Source organism: Phalacrocorax carbo, chromosome 2 (assembly GCF_963921805.1).
Source record: "Phalacrocorax carbo chromosome 2, bPhaCar2.1, whole genome shotgun sequence".
In the NCBI taxonomy this organism is placed as follows: Eukaryota; Metazoa; Chordata; class Aves; order Suliformes; family Phalacrocoracidae; genus Phalacrocorax; species Phalacrocorax carbo.
In genome coordinates, this window is record NC_087514.1 from 37,712,430 (window position 1) to 37,735,837 (window position 23,408).

The 23,408-nt window shown below is 36.5% G+C and overlaps 1 protein-coding gene across 1 annotated transcript in view; it reads right to left on the reverse strand.

Annotated features, from left to right (window-relative positions):
* C2H8orf34 (chromosome 2 C8orf34 homolog) overlaps window positions 1-23,408 on the reverse strand; it is a 170,844-nt gene that overhangs the window by 16,442 nt on the left and 130,994 nt on the right. The window contains exons 9-12 of the mRNA XM_064442579.1: window positions 22,624-22,709; window positions 17,467-17,540; window positions 6,302-6,422; window positions 1,155-1,657 (exon numbers count right to left, since the gene is read on the reverse strand). Of these exons, the coding sequence (XP_064298649.1) occupies window positions 1,155-1,657; window positions 6,302-6,422; window positions 17,467-17,540; window positions 22,624-22,709 (784 nt within the window). The remainder of the gene's footprint in view (window positions 1-1,154; window positions 1,658-6,301; window positions 6,423-17,466; window positions 17,541-22,623; window positions 22,710-23,408) is intronic.

A 23,408-nucleotide genomic window follows, 5' to 3' on the forward strand; every position in this document is an offset into this window, starting at 1 on the left:
TTCATAATAAATAATGGAAGCCATATATTTAATTGCAAGATTATACTAAGTATCAATCTTTAATCTTCCTACAAGCATCTTTAAGCAATGTTATTATAAACATTTTAAATTTTTTTCAAGAAGTCATTAGACTGATAATACACTGTGTCAAATACCATACCCAACAGATTTTTAAAACAAATTATACTTCTCAGAAACAATTATCTAAAGGTGTGATATTTTTTTCGGTCTTGGAAAAAAGCTCTCCAGGCTTTGACAAATGGTTTACAAAGAGATTCGTAATAAATGGTGGGAATCAACTTATTCCACCATTAAAAAATCAGCAATCTAGACATATATGTCCTTCTCAAGTCAGTATAGAAGGACTGGAATTTCCTGAGTAAAAACACACCTTTGTAAGGCATGTATCTGAGATAGACAGCAGGGCTATTCTTTCACAGGTGCTTTTATTTCCACTGCCTACACACTAAAGTTATCTTTAAGGCAGCTAAGGTTAGCAGAGGAGAATCCCATTCAAAATTTACAAGATACTTTTTGTTTTGTTTTAAACAAAGACTAATCCTGTAAAAGCCATTAATATGGGACAGGAAGTTTTTGTGCTCTGAATCAGCTTAACACGCATATAGTACTAGACAGTGATTCAATAATGTTGGACATTTTCTCATTGCAGTTCAGCTTTGTGTTTCAGAAAATTTGTCCATTAAGCGATGCCTAACTAATCATTCCAATGTGTCCAAAAAATGAAAGAAAAAGCAGACCAAGGAAATATTATACACTGCCAGCGTGGCAGGGGAAAAATACCCTGGTATCATAAAGTTTTGTTTAATATTCCAGAGGTACACACGTCTTAGAAACTTTAAGGCTAATAAAACTGCTATGCATCATGCAGGCAAAACCCTACAGAGCTCACGGAAAATTTGCGGGCCATGAATGTTTCAGTATGGTTTCTGTAACAATGCTGACATTCTCTAATCAGTACCTCTCAAAGCCGAGCAGTATTTCCTCGCTAATTTTCTCACCATTATATTTCAAGTTCTTTTCAGACTAGTAAATTACATTAGGTATACTGATATTACTTCAACATAAAACATAATCTAGTCTTCGCGTTATAGCAGCTCTTAAACATAGCAAAAACATTAAATTGAAAATCTTACTTCTGATAAACTGCTTCTCTGAGTAGTGACAGTTCCAACAATGTCTCCACTCATTTGCACAGAGAGCCCTGAAGCAGCGCTGAGGGTCCTCCCCATTTGGCTCTTAGATGTCAAAGATCTGCTTCTTTGCATACTAATGATGCCTTCCCTATTTCCTTGGTTGCTAGGGGTAAGAGGCCGTGACAGCAAGCTATTTGGGGTCACAGGTCTGCTCCCTGGAGTTGATGGAGTTGGTGGCCTGTTGGTTTGTGTACTGGCCGTTGGAGGCCTACTGTTTGCAACGCTGGAGACCTGTGTTCTGCTGTTAGTGGGCAGCGGTGGTGATTTGTTTCCTTGGAGCTGAATGTTCTTTCCCATCTGAGTTGGCACCTGAGCCCTCGGATTTTGGCCCTGTGTAGCCTGAAGATTGCCTTGATGGTCAGATGTAACTAAACTATGATGTTGGGTACTAGGGCTTCTTGAGAGCCTTGCTTCTTCCCATAGTGCGAGGTCCTTCTCAATATCTGTGCACATACACACAAGCAAATAAAAAAAGAAAAGAAAGAAACTAATTTTTGTTTCTCTCTATGGTTTAAAACTCTTATTTATTTTCAATATAAGTGACAACCTGAAGCTGTGCAGAGAAAATCTATTCACCCTTAAAATACAAGGCATCAGAATTAACAGTTCAAGTGTTTGACAAGCATTTCCTGCAAGTTTATTTACATTTGATTTACTGCAAACACAGCTATTCCACATAAATTAAATAGTACCACTGCATTGAATGGCAGTACAACCCATAAAAACCCCTCTCATTTCTTCAAAGCTATCTCTCTGTGGCTTTTGGACAATATCAAACCAAGATGGAGCAGTGAGCTAAACTTGCCACCCTCAGCTGCAGTGAAGGGCAATCCAAAACTGGTTCAAGGCAAGACTTTTGCTTCTGGCCTCGCTGTCTATTGCCCAACCATAACTCTGGGAGAAATAACCCTCGAACTCTGGAAATCTGGATCTGTGATCCTGTTTGAATCTGAATTTTGTGCTCTGGCCTGCTGTCAGTGCCACAGCAGGTGACAGCATCTCCAACATCTAGAATCCTAGGAGAAAAGGTGGCCACCTTTTGGTGGCCAGTCCCTACCACTCACACAGCCATAAGGAATAAGATCCTATTTAAAAACAGAACAGATCAGGGCTAGTAATGAAAAGTGTCGTCTTAATTCATTTAAATCATGCTTTTAATGAACTAAATCAATGTTTCTAATTAACTAAATCAGCTACATCCAACAAAGTTAGGTGAGGGTAGCTGGAATTTAGGTTAGCATTGCTAACATACTGAAAATCCTTGCAAGTAAAAATGTCAAGCTTAAAATAAAATTGAGTAAACTGTTCCTTATCTTACACATTTGTTATGAATTTGCACTCTCACTGGCATGTACTCTACTGTATCTTGGTTTTGATAGGGACAGTTGGTTATCTTTAGAAAAGCAATGCCATTTCCCATGAAACTGTACCAGTCACAGTCCCAGAAGCTGTAAATCAGCAAGACTTTACTGATTTAAACACCTATTAAGTGAACTTACATAAAGCAAGTATTTCATTTTTATTTTGATAACAATAATTTCAAGTTCCGAAAGTCCTAGAAGAAACTATTTTAAAATGCATATTGGAAAATCAGATTTTCTTTCACTTGTGTTTACCAGTAGGTATAAAATTATATATGTGCTGTATGTAAAGCGTAGGTAAAATAATTAAAGATGTGCCAGCTTTAACATTATTTTATGATGACACCTTGAAAACAGGAAAATAAGCTATAACAATTTCATGTTACTAGCCTAATACAAGATATTCTACACATTTCAAATGATATTACTACAAAAGCTAGTAAAACTGAAATAGTTGTGAAAGCCTCAGGTAAAAGTGCCTCTTAACTCTTTAAAGAATAAATGTTTTGTTTTTCAAAAATTTCAAAACACAGTTGTTTCTAGTGCACAGTTAAGAATATTTCTAATTGCTACCTTGCTAACCTCCTAAAATTAATTCTTTCCATTTGAAAAAATTACGTCTTGAAGTACTCTTCCATTATCCTTTTAAAAAAAATCAAAACACATCACTTTGGAACCTGTAAGATGCCTGGCAAAAATTCAGAGGCCAATAAATGACAATGTGGGCTACCTGATTTAAATCAAATGAGGAATACGTTCTTTTAAAGATTTGGCTTAGGCTATGTTTTTGCAAAATTACAGACCTCTAATTTCCCTGTGATGATTCAGTGTGCTAAGAAATTATCTGAATATTGAATGATTTAATAAGAGTCAAACAAACATTTTATTATGGCTCATGTTTCCTTAATTTCATATAGTAAACAAGCCTGCAGATAAACCAATTATTCTAATAATTTTCCACATATAATTAACATGTTCCATAACCTAATTATTCAGTTTTATTTAGCACTGATCCTCCTCTTGATTTTTCTTCAATATCAGCTTCTCATCCAGAAAGAAAAAAATAATCACACATCTCCAGCTTTACAGATTATCTGATCCATAGTAAATACCAGAATTGAATTATGACTTAGGGTTTTTTAATTCCTTGTCATGTCATTTAAAGGAAAATAAAATGCAGGCAACAGAGCAACACATCGGCATTTTGCTTTCATATCAGAAGTACCAGGATAAAGATATGATTCATAATGCACTTCCAAACTGTTTATGCATTAACAGTTCTTCTTGTGATAAAATATATTCCAGAAGTATCCAATGACCACAGAATCAGTGTAACAAACCAAATTGGCAAGATGCTGGAATTAACTACCAAAAAAAATTATATTGTCTGCTTGCGCGTGCTATAAAGCAGCCACAGTTACATAAGAGAGTGGATCTTAGACAAAAGTATTATGAGACATATATAGAGAAGGAAGAGAAAACCAATTGCTTCAATATCTGATTTTGTAAAAACACTGCTTTCAAATACCAAGGTACTGAGGCAGTTGCTGGCAGTTGGTGCTAGTCCCTAATTTAGGCACAGGCACCAAATTGTGCCTTATGTTAGCAGTGAGTTTTATCCAGCAAGCAGTCCATAAGAGAAAGCCAGGCTCTTGAAGAGGTATATCTGAGACAGGGGACACCATTTCATCATTACACATATAATCCAAGTAATAATTCAGGCATCCAGATGACTGCCTAGTATTGAGTAGAATTAATAGGTTCCAGCATGCTTGGTAAGAGAACTGAAACAAGACTTGCTGATATCAGAGACACTTGAACTTTTGCAAATGTGTGAGACAAATAAGGCTAAGCAAAACCACAGCATTATTATCTGAGGTCCTCTGAGCTGATTCTTCACAGAAATTATGTTATGCTTGTCTGTGAGGGGAATAATTGTCTCAAGCAGCACTGGTGTCGTAATAGGACATGAATTATTAGGGATACAAGAGTCCAATGTCTAATAATTGTGCAGACAAAAATTACTGAATGATAAAACGACTGAACCCCATGTTACAGCGTAACTGGTATAACGGACCCAAAGCCAAATGACAACAGCAGCACTGATGTGAGAAGACCTTGTAGGTCACGTAACAGTAGACTGAATCTCAGAGACTAAGTGAATGTAGCTAGTTAGCTTACAGTTAATTAGGTTCTTAAAATTCCATATTCTGTTGTATGGTATTTATTACTGCCAGCATTGTCAAGGGACAACTAAAGGAACTGCATGTTTCAGAGCACACTGCATACAAGAACAGCTTGTACAACCATGGAGGTGCAACCAGTTAGGACATAAATCAAAGTAGGGCGATCTTCAACACACCCCTCCTGAGCGACAACTGCAGCAACACAAGGGAAGGCAAGTGCTACCTCAGTGGCAGAGGCCCCTGCAGTACTCAGGTCCCTGCTATGCCACCAAAACCTGATGACCACAGCTTGGCCTGCTGGTCTCCAGGTTCCCACCAGATGGGGCAGTTTGAGCTTGGAGGGAGGGCTCATGGATTTTCAGTCTAGTTTGGCAGTGGCTACATCTCTAATAGCTACAGTGACTTGAACCTGTCAAAAAAATTACAGTGTATCTGTTGTCAGAAACAAAAACTGTCTAATATATCTTCATTTGTAGACATCATAATTTTTAGTTCTTGCTCCAATACAAGCAAAAACTTTTTCTAAAGAGCTTCCCTCACTGTGCTCATAGCTTTGTCTTCTGCCTTGACTTCAGCTGCAACAGCCCCTAGACAGAAGTACAACAGCTGTACGTCCCTCTAAAGAGGATACAGCTCCAAAGCCTTTCACACCGGTATTATTAGTAGGAAAAACGTCCAAAAGTCTTTTATAAAATCACACTGCAAGTGTTAAGTTCTCTATCTCACTCTGAATCACTTGAAAGAATAAATGTCATTTCTTCCTCCACCTTACATATACAGTCTTTACGTTCCAGTTCTGCATTACTTTTCATAGACTTGGCCAGTGAAGCTCAGCTTTCACCGTATGACAAATAGCAGGCATAATATAGGACTACTATGCTATAGGTCTATGTCATACCTTATAACTAAATCTGAAGATGGAAAATGTTGATTACAAAGAATAACAAATTGCAAACTATATCCCAGAATATCCCTCATTAATTTTTATAGAGCTCTGAAACATATTTTCACTGAAAAAAAGGGGGGTTTGTTTGACCTTTTACAAATGGTTACCCCGTCAAAGATGTTGCAGATGCTCCACTGCACACAAGTTAACAGATTTCACTTAGCCAGAAGTCTCATGAAAAGGTGGGCTTTTCCCACAAAGCAATCTGTTCTCAAGATGAGGGTCCACTGTAGGCTTTTCTAAAGACTACATAACTGTAGGTTAAGCATCAGTACCTCCTTATTGCATAAGTCTTGGTGAAATGTGAAAACAAACAAACAAAAAAAAGGCACATTAGTAAGCTGTCAGACTGCAGTATATTTAACACAGTTTAATCACTGGTTAATTACTGTATTTACTGTAATTATAGCAAAGTTCATTACATCTACAAACAACAATAGGTGTGCTGTTTCTCTTCAGTGAAGAAGGGAAGTTTAAAGCTTTTATCTGTTTTCATCAGCATGTGAGACAATTTTTTCCTTCATCTAAAATATTGGCGGAGCTAGCTGGGTGAGTACTGCTAGGCATGTTATGATCCCTTGCTACCATACATACCAGCTAGGTGTTTTTCCATGGTCTGAAGTTCTTTTGCTGCTAAGGAGTCCTTTAAGAGTTTCTGCCTTGGGGAACCTCCAGGTCTGACACCCATGGCATCCAGGGTCCAAACTGTCTGAGACTTACAAAGGTAAAAAGAAAACGGAATACTTTTAATCTAGTTTCACATTTACATGTGAAACAATAAAAAAAAGTGGTATCCTCATATAGAATAGTGAATCTGGTGCAAAATATTACAAAATATCGTGTCTTATATTAAATAACATAAATATTAGTCATTATTTAAAATCAACAGTCCTGAAGTAAATCAAATATATACCTACACACAAGCTCTTGTTCCACGCTGAGACATCGTAACAGGACAAATTCTTCAATGATTTACATTCTGTGCAGTTCCAGTTACTTAGTGGGGGTTGCACTTACTTTAAATTACCATAACGTTTGGCACCATATCTCTGCAAAGCCGCACTTCTGGGAATATCACAGAATTTCCTAATCAAAATTGCCAATGCTGTTTCATCACGACAAGTAGTATTCCTTTCAGGTACTGCAACTAAATCATCAGGGCAATATAGCAGTTTGGAAGGGATGCCAGCAAACAGACCACCTCCCCAGTTACTTCACTACTGAAGTACAACGCTGTGGTACTCAGAATTATCCACAGTTTCTGGAATCCACTTAATACAGTTTTAAGAAATTATTTTAAAATACACTATGAGGGAAACTTGGTAAGTTTTTTAATGTTTATTTGAACTACACAAAAAATATATGACTGAGTGTGCAAGACTTGGTCATAAAAACAACAAACAAAAACATTAATTAAAGCATTCTTAACAGGCTATCTGAAATAAATTTCACATTATTACCTCACCAAAATATTTCATCTGTAGTCTAGGGGGTTTTGTTGATTTCCCAGGTTTCTTAAAGAAACAAGGCTTATGTAATGGTCTTATTGTTGTTCACCTCTTACTAATTTTTTAATCTTTTGGTAAATGTCAAACAAATACAGAGAGGGGCCACTGTTTTGAAGCCATTAAGTTGATGCAATTTCAGGGAGAAGAATGATTGAGCAGAGGAGGGAGACCCAAACTGGTGATGCCATTCACGGAGGCATACAGGGCTCCGCCGCTATGCAGCCTGCTGGTCTGGAACTGTATCACCAGCAACATGGGGGTTGCTGCAGGCAGCTGCAGCATGTGATGGTACTTTTCTGGCTGGACTCTCGTATCGTAGGGAAAGGTCTGCCACAGTTCAAAGGATGAACACAAAAATGCAGGTTTGATATCACCTCTATTCACAAAAAATTTGCTTTAACCGTAAACACTAAGTAGAACGCTGTAGCTGCCTTCCCTTTTAGAAAATGAAGCATAATTCTACAGAAGTAAAAATGTCATATGGGATATAATTTACATAGTTTTTAATCTGTTCCAAATAAACACTGCCTTGTATGCAACCAATGATTGTGAACCACGTATCTTTAAAATATGTTAACAAAGATTCATATTTATAAAGCGACAGCTATATGGCAATGTTCCACATGCGTACATAAAAAAAGCCTAGCAATATTTACCAGTATACAAAATAGTTAGAAGCTGGAGATAATTTTGTTGGTATTAACTCACAACATTTTCAGAACACTAATGACATTTTTTTGATTTGCCAATTGGTTTTTACACTAGTCCTGCTCTGGTTAGAGTTACCCTTATTTAATCCCAGGTGAATACACAGGAACAGCTGAATAAAACAGTAAGTTACTCAGAAGTGGAACTGATTCTGCAAACACATTTATTTCAGACAAATCACTAGACCTGATTCACCTGTTCCCCCAAGAGATTTTGAGCATTTGTCACTTTAGTCCTAATTGTGAGCTCTCAATCCAAATCATAATCTGGTTTGTTGAAATCACTACAGAATATTAACCTGTATTAAATCACTCACATCTCTAAATGTTTATTTCAAATAGATGTTAGTTATGCAATATCCATCTCTAGATGGAAGAATATTTTATTCTGTGAACAATTCCTCTGAAACTAATAAATAATAGACAGGAAGGGGGAATAGAGCCTGTAACAAAACTCTAATATTTCAGTCTATTTTTAGATATACTTTTGTCCCCAGATTCTTATGGTGGAAAAGGCCATTTTTATATACATTTTATAGTGTATATTTTCATAAGGGGGAAAAAACAGCAGGACTTAATGACTGTGGGGGGAAAAAATCCCCAAAGTTGTGAGGATGAATCCTTTTTGAATACACAATTTCAAGCACAAATACAACTCTGATGAAATACAGAAAAAAAACCCAGTCAGTGGACTATGGTAATACTTGAAGACCAAACTGCTCTTCTAATATTAACTCTAACTATTCAAGTTTATCATAAGCATATTATTATGGATTCTTAATAACTCCCTAACCTCCTAAAAACACAGACTTCTAAATGTTAGCCTGGTGAGAGGGTTTCACTCTCTATGTCCTATTTTTTGGAAGCGGAGTTCTTTTTCTCTTTTACAAACCTCTACTGTTTCTTATTACATTCTGCCTTTTCATCTACTGTACTTTTTTCCTTCATGCACAACAATCATGTAAGACACATCAAACTAAGGTGATTGTCTGAGTAAAGGCAGTGCTCTACTGCCTGCAATAGAATATAAGATAAATGGAGAAAATGATTCTTTAATTGTACTCATCATGACAGTGTTTTTGATGTTTATAAAAACATGATTAATGTTTAAATTAAATCATTTGCAGTTAGAAGACTTCAAATCAAAAAGATCATCAAACATCAGCAATACTTTTGTATGTTTCAATACAGGTTTTAAAATCACATATATATTCATGTAAGGCATACAGATAAGGTTGAGTAGCTGTGTATAAGCATATACAGGCACACAAAGGCAGGTACACACATGCATTTAATAAATATTTGTGTCTGCCTTCATCCTGTTAACACACAGCTACAAAGACATACAGAGTTTGTGTTCAGCTCTGGATGTAGCACAGATGTATGAAGTCTAAGAATAAGTATTGATCTTGTATATGATATAAAACATTTACATATATTCAGACTCTACCATTACATATTGTTAGATGTTCAAACTCCCTTTCAGATACACAGTTACAACACCCTGTGAAATTAATGAGGTAACTTTGTATTAATTTTTTCCCCAAATTTTGTAACTCTTGTCTGTTTTTCTGTTCTACATAATATCATAAGCTTATGGCACTTTGTCAGGCAATAGCTTCACAAAACACCAGAACAGTATTGCAATACTAGTTATGAAAGGTGAGATATTTAATATCAGGAATTTAATTTAATGATAAATTCTGTGATTATATAGTGCCTTCCAATTAAACACTCACTTGATAGAAAATAATGATATGGAAAAATAAAATGGTGCAAGAGTTCATTAAGACATTAAAACTGTAGTGTAATCATTTTTTGTTCCCTAAAGCTAGATATTTCAGGGCTATAACAAATGTTTTTGGAGGCAGGCTCAGGTAATGGTTTTCTCTATGTTTCTAGATAATACTGAAAATTAAAAAATATTTAACATTTTGAGACTATGAGTTCATCTATGTCAATAATGCATAAACACAGACAGAGGTCCTCAGTGTCTCCAGCACAAAATTTATGCACCAGCCTTATTCCTAAAAGATAAACATGAGTTGAAAGCAGGGGGTGTTATCAAGGAGGCTTTGGAAGCATGTATATTCAAACACAAGGATAAATGAATTTGTACAGCTCTAGCAGAATTCACTGGTACCCCTTCTCTCCACTGGATGAATGGCAGCCATTCAGATATGTCACCTAAGAAAGAGATTCAGGCTTACAAAGCCATTTATTTAAACCTTCTTATTCCACTTCACCAAAACCTATCTTTTGTCTACTGGCCAAGAACTGCAGAGATAAAACACCAATGCCAGTTAACTTGGACTTTAATGATAATGACAGTAGACTGAAAGTTGTTGAAAAATCTAATATATATGCATGAAGTATGTGCATAGAAGTCTTCTGTGCATGAAATATCTTCAGTATCTTCCAAACTACAATTGCCCTTGATTGTTCATTAAGCTTTATAAATATTAGCACAAAATTTATAAATGGCCTATTTACATTAACAAGATTAACAAGATCTAAATATGAGGATGTTCCTGAAAGACATCCTTGTCTTTCTAACTTGTAGAAACAGCCCTGCATGTTTTTACAAGATTACTATATGTGCTTCAACCCGCAGCACAATGTTAGTTTGACAGCATGTATCAATAGAGCTTTTATCCTAAAAAAAAAAATCCTGGGCAGATGTGAATGCCTTGATCTCACCATTGAGCTGACCTGACATGGGCTGTGTAATACCCACTGACACCTGGGGAGTTCTACAGAGGTGCAACATTTCAGAATAGCTAAGGCCAAGGGGTAAGGCCTCGAAATTACCTCATCATCATCAGGAAATCAAGTGCTTGTTAGAAAAAAAATTACTCTTTCTTGCTGACCATAAAAAGTTGTAATAAACAATGCAACATTATATTTCTATGTAATTTTGGCCTCCATCAGAGCAAAACACCCAGGTACTCACATGCATGTCCATGCACACACGCAATCTCTTTTCAGGTGCGGGAACTGACCACCTTTTCAGGTGTGGGAACAGTCCCCACCCACCCAGGTATTCACATGCACATCCATGCACACACACAATCTCTTTTCAGGTGTGGCAACAGTCCCCACCTCATAAGAGAAGCACTTCTTCATTTTTGAAGAATTATCTGAATTGCACGATCACAATGAAATGAGGAAAAGGAGGTGAAAACAAATTAATTAGTTCCTGGCAAGCTGTAAATATATGCAGTGCATTTTGATTGAACTTTTTCTTCTACATAGTTTTCCTAATCAAGTGCAAATTTTATCAGTAATTTCAGGAGATGATACTGTAAGACAGACAATCATGCTTAGCCTTCCGTGTATAACCTAGCAGTTCTTTGCTGAATAGCTTAAATATCTTATATAGACACATTTGAGAGAAATCCCTTCAAATACAAAAAAAACCCCACCCAAAACCTTTATTGACCAATTTATTTGCAAGTGTTTCATCCATTCTAACAAAGTAGCTGGCAAGGACAGCTGTTATTGATGCAGCAAATTTTTGTGCAATATTTTGTTTGAAGATTCTTTACACGATGTGCATTTGTGTTGGGGTAGTAACACAATAGGGCAACGAAACTGGTGAAGGGTCTGGAGACCATGTCTTATGAGGAGCAGTTAAGGGAACTGGGGTTGTTTAGTCTGGAGAAGAGGAGGCTGAGGGGAGACCTTATTGCTCTCTACAACTACCTGAAAGGGAGCTGTAGTGAGGTGGAGGTTGGTCTATTGTCCCAAGTTACTAGTGATAGGATGAGAGGAAATGGCCTCAAGTTGCGTCAGGGGAGGTTTAGATTGGATATTAGGAAGAATTTCTTCACTGAAAGAGTGGTCAGGCATTGGCACAGGCTGCCCAGAGAGGTGGTGGAGTCACCATCCCTGAAGCTGATCAAAAAATGTGTAGACGTGGCACTTTGGGATATGGTTTAGGAGGCATGGTGGCGTTGGGTTGATGGTTGGATTTGATGATCTTAGAGGTCTTTTCCAACATTAACAATTCTATGATTCCATGAAATGTCTTTTCTGACTAGATACATTGAAAAGAATTTTTTTTTTTTTTGCAAGTTTTTCATGAGGCAATGGGCCTTAGAGGTCTTTTCCAACCTTAATGATTCTATGATTTTCTGGTAAGGGTTCACCAAATGTTTAATCTTTCAGCTTTCATAGTCTGTTGAAGGACATAAGGTGAGCTAGTCAACATGGTTTTTGGTACTGTAAAAATAATAAACCTTCTCAGAGCTGTTTTGCAAGATTAGCAGCCTCCTCTAATCCTCATCTTCCACATTAGGGCCTGTTCTTCTTGAAATGCCATGTAACTGAAATTACAAGCTTTTTGCTTCCCATGGCAGTAGGCCAGCACATTTTACACTAAACCTTACACTTAAGAAAATGGTAGTTTTGAGTTAACTTACATGTAGTTTTCCTGTTTACGGGCAAGAGGGAAAAAGGAAACATGTGGGCACCTGCAAATGACATTTATTTCAGTTTCTGAAATGTAACAAGAATAATTTTTTTCTGAGCTTCAGTCCTGTTTTATTTGCACTAATATTTTGGAATTTGTCATGCCCAAGAAACAAAAAAAACGAGGGAAAAATGAGGCATTCATTGATTTTTTTTTACACTTTTTTTAAAAATTCAGAAAATTCAATTTAAAATTACCTTTTAGAGGATTAAATATTTTTCAAATAAGAGTATTTTTGCTCCAGAAGACGTATGCCCTTCTGTCTGCCCCATGAAAGGTCTCCTTGGAAGCACTAACCACACACTGCATGTAATGCCTGCCAGTGGGGCTGAAGCACTGAACTTGTGAGGAGCAGGGGCCTTTCTAGAAGCAGTCCTTAGCCCTGGGTGTCCAGGCAAGGATACGAGGCAGCCCTGCCACACATCACGGGAGTCAGGCAGGCACCCGGGGGGCTCAAGTTTTGCAATATGCAAAAAGAACCCCAGCAGGTAAGAAGTGAAAGAAAAATTTAAGTACTCCAGGTGCTTTACAAAGTAAAAGAGAATTTTAAAAGTAAGAAACAATTATTTTGCAGCTGCATGTACAAAATGCTATTTCTATTTTATGGAATTTGTTTTACATAGAGATCTCAAGCAAAGAGGTTTAAGGTATGTAATTCAGACTACTCGTGTAACTACTTGCAGGAAATATGACTTATTTCCCAAGATCCTTGCTATTACGTTCTTCTACTATCTTGTATTGTTAATTTAGCTAATAGTAATTAAACTTATACATTTGCAGGTTTTTTGGACTAGCTGTGGAAGAGGTGCACTAATCTGATATTACCTGTTATTATTTTTACAGATGTTAAATATAAAGTTAACATTTAGAATTTTAACTTTATGTGTCCGGATTTCCACATACTTAAAAAAGTCAACTTGGATTTGAAAACTTTTGTAACAGAACATGCTAATTTTTTGCATATAATATGTAAATAGGGCCTTTATAATTCACACTACCTCACAGGCACACTGCTGTTGTTCCTGATGTGGCAATGGAAGCTCAAAATACTTATTTTACTGACTACCCTGCTAAATGTTAAACAGTGACCCTGATCCAGCAAATAGTTTATAGATGTAGCTAAACACTGAAGTGTTGGTGATTTAGAGCTGTCAATTATACTCAGACTTGTACAAGTAATTAAGTTACTTCTCAGCATTGCTCCAAGGAAAAATGATGGGAAAAGATAAGACAATTTCTAGCAACTACAATTTAGATCTTGTATCATTAGAATATAGCTGTATTCAGCATATATTGATAGTAAAAATTAAAAGCTTAATTTTCCCTTGTGCTTGAAGACTTAAGTAATTTCAAAAATTGAATTACCATTAAGGAATTTCTGTACTTATCACACAAAATCCATGTCTGTATTCCTTCTAGGAAAACAACTGAAATGTTCCAAAGCAGTAGGGAAAACAGAAGAAAATTTACTTAAAACAAAACACCTTTAAAAAACAAGTCATTAGAGTCTTTTTCCCACAGTAATAAAGAGCAAAAACCCAAAGCAAATTCATGCAGAAATGCCTTTTGCAGTTGGACAACTTTTTTTTTTTTCCACACTTTCTGTTACGCTTGGATTGGTTTTCCTTACATGAATAATTTGCAAAGAAAAATATACCTTTTTATGTGCACATGCAAGGCAAAATGAGTGAATGCAAATATTCACACAAAAAACACAGTAAGCGTGAGTCCCGTTAGATCCAGGTGGTAAAAGAAGCAACTCAGAGGGAAAGCAAAGGATATTCCCTGTGAATTGCCCAGTACATGTGCCCTCTTTCTTTGTTTGTCACCATAAATTCAGTAACTTCCCCTGATACCTTACTTTTCCATTTCTCTCAGAATTCCAGCTCCCCTAATTTTTTCCTAGCATCACTTCAGTGTTTTCTTAGAGCTTGCCAGTCAAATATTTATAGAACTCATTTACAGAAACATAAAGTAGGACTCAGTTTACCACACTGCCAAAACCTCAAGAAAAATCTTTGCATTTTGCCTAGCACTTTTTGTTACATTAAATATTTGTCAGAAAATGAGCCCTGCAGTGAACTAGGATCTCTCTGGACATTTTGAATGCTTGTTTCCATTTTGAATCCTTGCAAAACATTTGGGAAGAGTGCTGATTCCTGTAAATACTTCAAACTGCTTTTTGCTAGCTTTACACTTCTATTCATTCAGTACGCCTCGTTTGGGATTGTGCAGCACTGAACATGTAAGTTCTTGATTTGTGAAAAAGTGTAGCAAAAGATTCTATTAAGAAAGGTTTAAAGGAAAAAGCTTTAACTACAAAAACTTCCAGATTCTTCAGAAATAGAACAGTAAACCTACACAATGTTACACGAAAATTATAATTTAACCATAGTATAAATTACATGAACCATGCTATAGGCCTAGATGTTGCCTATCTCTTCTAAGTATGGGTGGGTATCCATATTGCTTTAGTCTCCACATCAAATATATTACATGTGGACTTATACGTGGGACATGAAAAAGAGTCCACACCACTCTCTTCTAAAGATCCTTATGCATAGTTCTTGCTGCTTTATCTCACAATTTTTCTCAAAACACTTCTTTTCTGAAGGCCGAAGCGCTTTTAAAGAAAATTTGTCAAATATACATGAGTAGAGAAAAATTTATGATAATGATCCCTTTAACTAGCAACAGACTCAAATTACCCTATTGGAATGCAGTACCAGTATGAAACATGGCACACCTTGAAACAGATCAGGAATTTTTACATGTAATATGCACATTTGGGTGAATGCCATGAGCCAATTTGTCCAATTTATGAGAAATGTCTGATCAACATCATATTTATTCTATTTTCCCCTCATCTTGTATCTCATATAGTATCCCATATAATATCCAAAAATCATTTCGAGTCACGAGAATGTATTTTGGTATCTATTCTGAGGTAATTTTACAGGCGTTTTTCTTAATGTTTTGAAGGATTTGTGGGAATCCATTGCAAGGATGCATTTATTTTCACAGCCTTCCTATGAGGAAACTCAGTTTTACCTCTATATCTTTGTTAAGATTGTCAAAGGATAAGTCTCACTGGAAGATATTAGGGGACCACAGAACAGACCTCTATTCCTTTAGAGCCCTAAAAGGCAACAACGGTTCTATCATTTTTTTCTTTTTGAGGAGATGCAGTTGCAGACAAACATACAGTGTTGGATAACTAATCTCATTCTGAATAACAAGCCATTTTAAAGAGGTAAAAGTACACAACTGGCTAGCTACACACTATTTAAGGAAGAGATTTAAGATACAAAACACAAAAAAAAACCCAAAAGGAGCTGAACTAACAGTTACTGGTTTATGGCTCCTTAGTAACTTAGGCAAAGAAATTTTCCAAGAGCTCGGGAAAGTGAAGCTAGCTGCCTTTACCCTAGGGAGAGGTTGGGTGGGCAGAGCAATAGCTGCAACTGCTCTTTTTGCCTTCTCTTTGCAGCACTGGTAATAAGATCAATAGCCAGTGTGACTTTCAGGGATGCAGCCCAGGCAACTTTGCTGCCTCTATTAGTCTACTGCTCCAGGCAACCTTACCTATGCCTAGAACTAGCAGAGCATTAAATGATACATGTACATATTGTTTGTCCATTCGTAAGAATGCACACAGAGAGCATATGTCTAAAAATACTCAGTTGAGGGCTGTACATTTCTGTAGCAAGATTTTGCTAATAAACATAATGATCTTTTGTTTGTCTTGTATCTCTTTTTCTGTGTAATTCAATTTATTTGTTGCTCTTTCCCTATCCTACAATGTCTTACAGAACTCATAAATCAAAGCTGGTAGCTGCGGGTCCAAGTCAATAAGAAAAATGTAGGTTCAGAAACTGCTGCAAAATTTATTGTACCTCTCTGTTCACTGGTATGAGGCAGGAAGGAGGCTTGAGAAGGAAACTCAAAGCAACGGCAACTGAAGTTCTGCTCCTTACTCGTTTTGCCCAACACCTGCACATCCTCTGTGAGATTCTTACACCCCAAGCTCTCAAAGAGCTATAAGAATTGATCTGGAACTCTAGATCTGCCAACTGCTTTGATAACTCTGGTTGGAAATACTATATGTTCAGTATTATTTAGCTTTATTAGTAGTACTTAATCAGCTGCCTGAAAGACTGCAGGAGCAGTCTGCACTGTAATTTTTCTTTTTTCTTTGATACTGTCCTTTTTTCCTTAGCTAACAAATACTGAGGCCTTCCTTTCACTTACTTTATCACCAATGTGTGCTATAAACCAGTATTTCTATGGTTGAACAGGAATTAATGTATCCTTTTACAACTGTCTAAAATTTTGCAAAACCAAACAACTATTGTCAATTTACTTGCCTTAGGAAAAAAAGCAATCCCTTCTTTAACCTATATTCAAATTTCTGATGCAATATAACTAGTGCCAAAATTCTGGTTATATAACTTTTAAAAATTATTTTATTGCTGCTTATATTTTCTGCAAACTGCAAATCTGCAGAGATTTTCTTAAATTTCAGAATAAAAGAACTAATAAAGATATTACCCAGCATAATATTGCATTTTTAAAAATATAAATTAGCCATATATTTTAAATAGACACCTCTTGTTCATTAGTTTCCAAGTGAATGCTAGCAAAAAGCTAAATTATAGTTGAGGTATTATAATGCCATATTTCACCATGAAATTTAGAGTTTGAATTATTTTGTTCTCTTAATTTTGTAAAATTGAATATTATCTGGTAAAATAGATATTTGACTCATATTTAAGAACATACAGACATAGTATAAAATGACTGCACTTTCAGTGGGAGCTATACTTGTAAGTTCAACAACACATGGTTTTGCATGAGATTATAATAATTTATTTCAAAAGATCACCCTTCCTAGAATGAAAACTTTAAAACAGCCAGAGAACTGAAAAATCAGAAGGGTTAGGTAAATTAAGCTTTCTTCTCTCTAGGCTGATAGTGCTGTCAAGCACAACATTTATCTTTATGCAAAACCTAATTTTTATCAAACTGTTTCTAAAAATTACAGGATTATCCATAAGGGAAGATACTTACAGATCCTGCCACTTGAGAGGCACTCTGAAATTCATCAATATCTTCTGTAAGTGTTTCAACCCCAGATACTTGAGCTGTTCCAAAGAGGTAAAAGAGAAGTAAATCACTCTAATTAAGTAAGCATTAGTCACTTTGAAAATAAAATGCCTATAAATTAACTGCTGGGAAGGTTAATGTGGCTACTGTAAATGCACTGCTTTTCAGTTACACTCCAATGGTTTTTAATTTATGTCTGATTTTAATTTATGTCTGATTTTAATTTATAAGCTTAATGCAATGTGGAACTGTCTCTAACACAATTAGAGTGATAAGCAAGCTTCCTTCAGCTGCCAAGGTGTCTTGTAGGTTATTATTTTTACTATTAAAGCTAAATACCGTTTGTCCTTTACACAAGTGAATAGTGGATCTTCAGCTTTAATAAAATCAATAAAATGTACTTAATTTAATTTAAAATTTAATTAATTATGTTAAACTAACTAGAATATAGTTAAAATCCTCGAAATAAGAAGTTCTGGTTACTTTAGGCAACGTTTAAAAGCCATGCAAGCTATAATTTGTGCCCATACTGCCACATTTGTAACAACATGGCATGGTGAGAAGTCTAAGATGCCTCTGTGACACATGTGTCATAACTTAAAACAGAATTTATGTACCTGTATCAGAGAAAGCAATTTCCAGGTAACATGCTATGCAGTTTCACTCTTTGCCTGACAGGCTGCTAGGCACTTAGATGCGGTTCATAAGTAGCCTGAGAAAACAAGATGCCCTGATCTTCCCCAGGTTCTGCTATTATTCAGATGCTTAGCAGGGAGGTCCTTATGTTTCCAGAGTGCCCTGATTTATTAAACATCTCAGACTATATTTACTACAAAGACAGAACTATACTGAAGTATGGCAACTACGGTTACCACATTCATTGCAAGCACAAATGAAAGCAGAGAAGAGGAGGTGATAATGGTGCAAAGTTGTGGTCAGAGAACTGTGCAGGAATTGGGAGATGACACCACATTTTTGCCACTGCCATATCTAGTCCTCAACCCTAATTCCCACATATTTACATCCTTATTATTTTTTTACCCTGGTCATGCAATTCCATCTGGAATAGCAGAAATTGTGTTTCTTACATTCCTATTTGTATTGAACATCCCCAATTTCAAACTTTTCCTCTACATCCAAATGCCCGTTTTAAACTTTCTGCTACATTGGCACTTTAAAGGAAAAAAAAAAAAACAAACCAAAAACGAAACATGTAGAAGCTACACATCCTAGTCTTTTCAAGTTTCTTCAAGTAGAAACTTTCTGACTTCTACTGGATAGAAACAGGAGCTGGTTAACTGCAAATAATAAAAAACAGTAACTCCTTTTGATAGGGAATGAACTACTGATGTGGGATTTGCTTAGTAAAATTTATTTAACAAACTAAGTATTATGTACCACAGCATAATCTGTAGATATAACAACACAATTGAATAGAAAATGTACATGTACACACTACGGCATAATCCCATATAATCTATCATTTTCAGTCCAATTATATAATTCCAGGTAAAGCCATAAAAGAAACAATTCTTCGCCCACATCTCAGAAATATGTGCAGTTAACATACTACACAGCAAAGTAACTTACTTTACAAACAGTTTTTCTCAGGCAAATTGAGGAATGTTTTAGACATTTAGAAGTGCTACACTTTTTAATTTACCCAATATTAAAAGTTTACTCCCCAATAAGTTATTGTATTTTAAGCTTCCTTCTACAAGAATGCACTGACTGCAAAGATCTTATTTGCAATAACCTTATATCATGGCTTTCACTCAAAAGTTAAGGTACTTTTCAGCAAAAGAGACTGAAACAAGTGAAACAAGGTCCTATGGTACTTACAGGTAACTAGGATTAAATGAACAATTATCCTTTAGTGATACTATTTCTCAATATCCAAATTAAAAGAAAACAAAAAAACTCCACAGTAGTAGATGACCGCTACAGTCCCCCCCGCCCTGAAAAACAGATTGCAGGTTGACAGATGCAGATTTTTACTGGATCAATCCTGTAGCATTCAATCCCTTTGAAGCTTCAGCCATTCTCCCCATCTGTACAGAACAAGAGCAAGGCTTAATGGAGGACCAATCCAAGAGACAAACTTGACTGGCTTGGCATCTACAGGGGGCGTTTGCTGTGCAGTCACCAAAGCAACTTCTTCTAATCGAAATCAAGAACCTAGCTATTAAATTATTCCTTTAGTTCTTTGCTGTGAAGTGGTCCAATGGGAAAGAGAAACAGTTTTGAGAGGTATAGTTTAGGACAGTAAAAAGAAACCACAGTGTTAAAGTGCCTTGTGTTCTCCGATCTTGAGACCTGATTCCCATCTCTCATTTTTACTACTTAGATCAAACACAACCCTGTCCAATTCAGCAGTATTATACTAGAGGGAAATCAGTGTAGCGGCTAATTAGAACCAGATCCAGATTGCCAGTCGAGTCCATCTAGTGCCTGATGCTGCAGACAAAAGCTATTACATTGACTTTATTAGGTGGAATTGCTTTAGTAAGGCATATTTATAAGGACTGTTAGATCAGATGTGCTGCCAATTACTTCTGAACCTAGTTCATCTGAAATCCACAAGAGAGATGCTCCAGATCTAACAAGAATTTCCCACTAACCCAGAAACAGATCATTACCTAAAGAAAGCTACCCTCAACTTTCCTGTGCATCAGCACCTTGCTTGCATATCCTTGAACACTTCCCAATGCATAGTTTTCTCTCAGTGAGGTCACTGGTACTGATAAAAGCAGAAAATAAATTCAAATAAACCTGGTAAGTGAAGCCTGTTAGCCACTTTCTTATGGTATAATACATACTTAAGAGAACATAACTAAAAATTCAGTGCAACATGATGCCTCAGTTACTTTGGGTTTTCCAACAATATCTTTGGGAGTCTCTTTTATCATCATCTTCTCATACATAATATTTATTGGAAATAAATATCAGATGCACAGAAAACAAGCAATATGCTGCATTTATAGGAAAGATTGATAGAATGGACAGTTGCCTGAGTTCTGCGCCTGTTTCTCGTCTGTGCCTACTTGTAAAATCCAGCTGTGCTTTTTTTTCAAATCAAAATGTATTACTAGCCAACATTTCAGGAAAAAAAATATATATTTTGAAAGGCTGAACATTTCTGAGAGCGCCTCTTGACAGAAATTTGGCAGTACCTCACTGTTGACCTCAGCCCTTTTGCCCTAGGGGCTTTGCTATTTTCTAGCTATATGACTAACAGGTTCATGTATATTCACAGACGTGAGATAGATGTGTTTATAACAACATGAATGTCATTGTACATCTACCTAACTTTTACTCCCTATATTTTTATTGGAGGTGTTTTTGTAGGGAAAGTGTTCTCTGTCTTCTCTATATCCATACTGACTACAGAGTATCCAGAAGCATATAAAGTGGTCCAAGATACAACCGCTATAGCACTCTTGTGCTCCATACTCTGTGATCATTACATCATTCATTATTACACAGCATCCAGCACTTTCTGACAGTTTCATTTTCTTTAATCCTGGTGCCCCTGCCACTTAGCAACAGCTTACTATTCTACTGAAGCCTACAGTTTCAGATGGCATGCAAAGTGGGACTATTTCCATTGCAAGAAGAAAGATACACAGGAAGGAAAAAGAAGGCAGAGATCTGTTCAGAATAAATTGTTTCAGAAACTATAGAACTTTTTCCTACATGTATGTCTTAATCCTCTCCTTGTTTCTGCTGCAATAATCTCATGCTTGCATATCCCTTGACTATCCCAAACAAGCCACCACCACCTCCTTTCCCGGGACTTATAACAGAAGAATTTTGCCTTTCTTTCACAAGACATGAGTGCAGTCACCAGTCTGGGTCTTTCTTTCTGGCAACCTTCATCAAGCTTGTAAGAACATCATATTTTGAGATTCTGTGTCCCCTATTAATTTTTTTGTAAATTGAACAACGGCAGATGAAAGGAAAAACAAATGACATGACTGCATGAAGCCAGGCACTCTCACAAAACCAGTTTGAAAAATTAATCTTTAAAGACGTACTAGTTACTAATGCTGACATACATTGGTTTAACAAATGAGGCAAGAGAGATGACCAAAAGCGCAGGTTGCTGTCATACCTAATAGCACACTTGATAGCACTAAATAGCAGACAGTTAGTGGGATAACTAAAACCAATAAAAGTTAGTTCTGATATGTTTTGCATTAATTAATCAACATAGCTAACTTGTCTGTGGCTGCTGAAGACTAAACTGCAAATCAAATCCTCCAATTAATAGACTCGGCTGGTTCTGCTCAACAGTAAGGGAATGGACTGAAGGATTTATCTTTGCAGATTCTCTGTCCAAACCTCTATTCCCTTCTGTCTCCATTCCAGTGACAGCTAAGATAGAGTTAACCTTCATCAACTTAACGTTTCTTAGGAAAGCAGGGCATTCTCTGACAAGGTATCCTTTAGGAAGTGCCTTTTCCATTAGATTTCAGGTGTTATTCTGTTCAAACACCTGAACAGAAATTGAAATAAGGCTGAGTGTCCTGACTGCAGATTAGTGCATCGTATGATTATGTTTGTATACAGAGAAAAAAAATGTTCTTCGGAGCTATTGTATAAACTCCTTTTTATTGTATTTCAATTCTAGTCAGTGCTTGGAGAGATCAGAGAAGCATTTCTGATACTTAGTTTAAAAACGGAACAAATTCTATAACTTTATTTTTACTGTTTATTATTTGAATCCTGTGGATGCATTTGTAGTATTAAGTATTTCAAAGACCATTCTCTGGCATAGAGGTCAACTGGCAATGAACAACCCATGTCTATGCTATTTAGCTATTTTACATCCAAAATAGTGTGCTAAAATACAAACTGTCTACTAAGAATGTATCCTGGCCCAAGGCTGCTCCCAAAATATGCCTAGGAATTATTCTGGAGTGCTAACGGGCCATGACAAGAGCCATGTTAGGGGCTCCTCTAAGAGATTTGAAGTGTAAATGATTGAGTTCAAATACCCAGGAACGTTCTCTGGCAAGGTTTAATCTTCTTTTACAGACATAACCTCTACTCTTAAATTCAAGGTGTTATTTAGTTTGTTTTTTTTTTCCATGAGCAACAAATATTTATATAACTTACCATCAGAGTCTGACACTGCTGGCTCAGATGTCTGAGACACCATGGAGACATCTTCTGACCTTTCTGCCAAATTCTCTCCTTGCAATCTAAATTGTGGAAAAATGGAACAAAAACATTTGCAATCACATTCCATAGGTAAGACACAGAAGAAATGTTATCTCTGACTACATACCCCACTCACAACATTGTCCTAATTAAAAGGGTAGCTTTCCTGAAAAGCCAGCTTCCATGGTTCAATAATATCATCATTTTAGTTAAAAAAATATTTTAACTAAACAGGACTGTACTGGGCATCCCTGTCAAGGTGTTGGCAGTGGGATGCCACCAGGGGTGGCTTCGTTGAGGAAAGGTGGGAGCTGCCCTGTGCCAGGCACAGGCAGTTCCATCCAGCTCCAAAAGACCCACAGCAGGACACAGCTGAGCCCCTCAGCCAAAATAAAAAAAAAAAAAAGAATTAGAATTAGAAATAGAATAGAATTAGAATAGAATTAGAAATAGAATAGAATAGAAATAGAATAGAAATAGAATAGAATTAGAATTAGAAAAAAAAATAGTTAAGGAAGAGCAAACAATGCCACACAGGCAGAAGAGCAGGGACTGAAAGAGTGGGAAACAGCAGAGGGAACACCAACGTCGGAGGAGGTGCTCCACATTCTAGAGCAGGTAAGTCCCTGAAGCCCATAGCAAAGATCACGCCAGAGCCAATATCCACTGCAGCCCATGGAGGACCCACACCAGAGCAGGTGAATATATCCTGGAGGGACTGTGGCCCATGGGGAACCTAC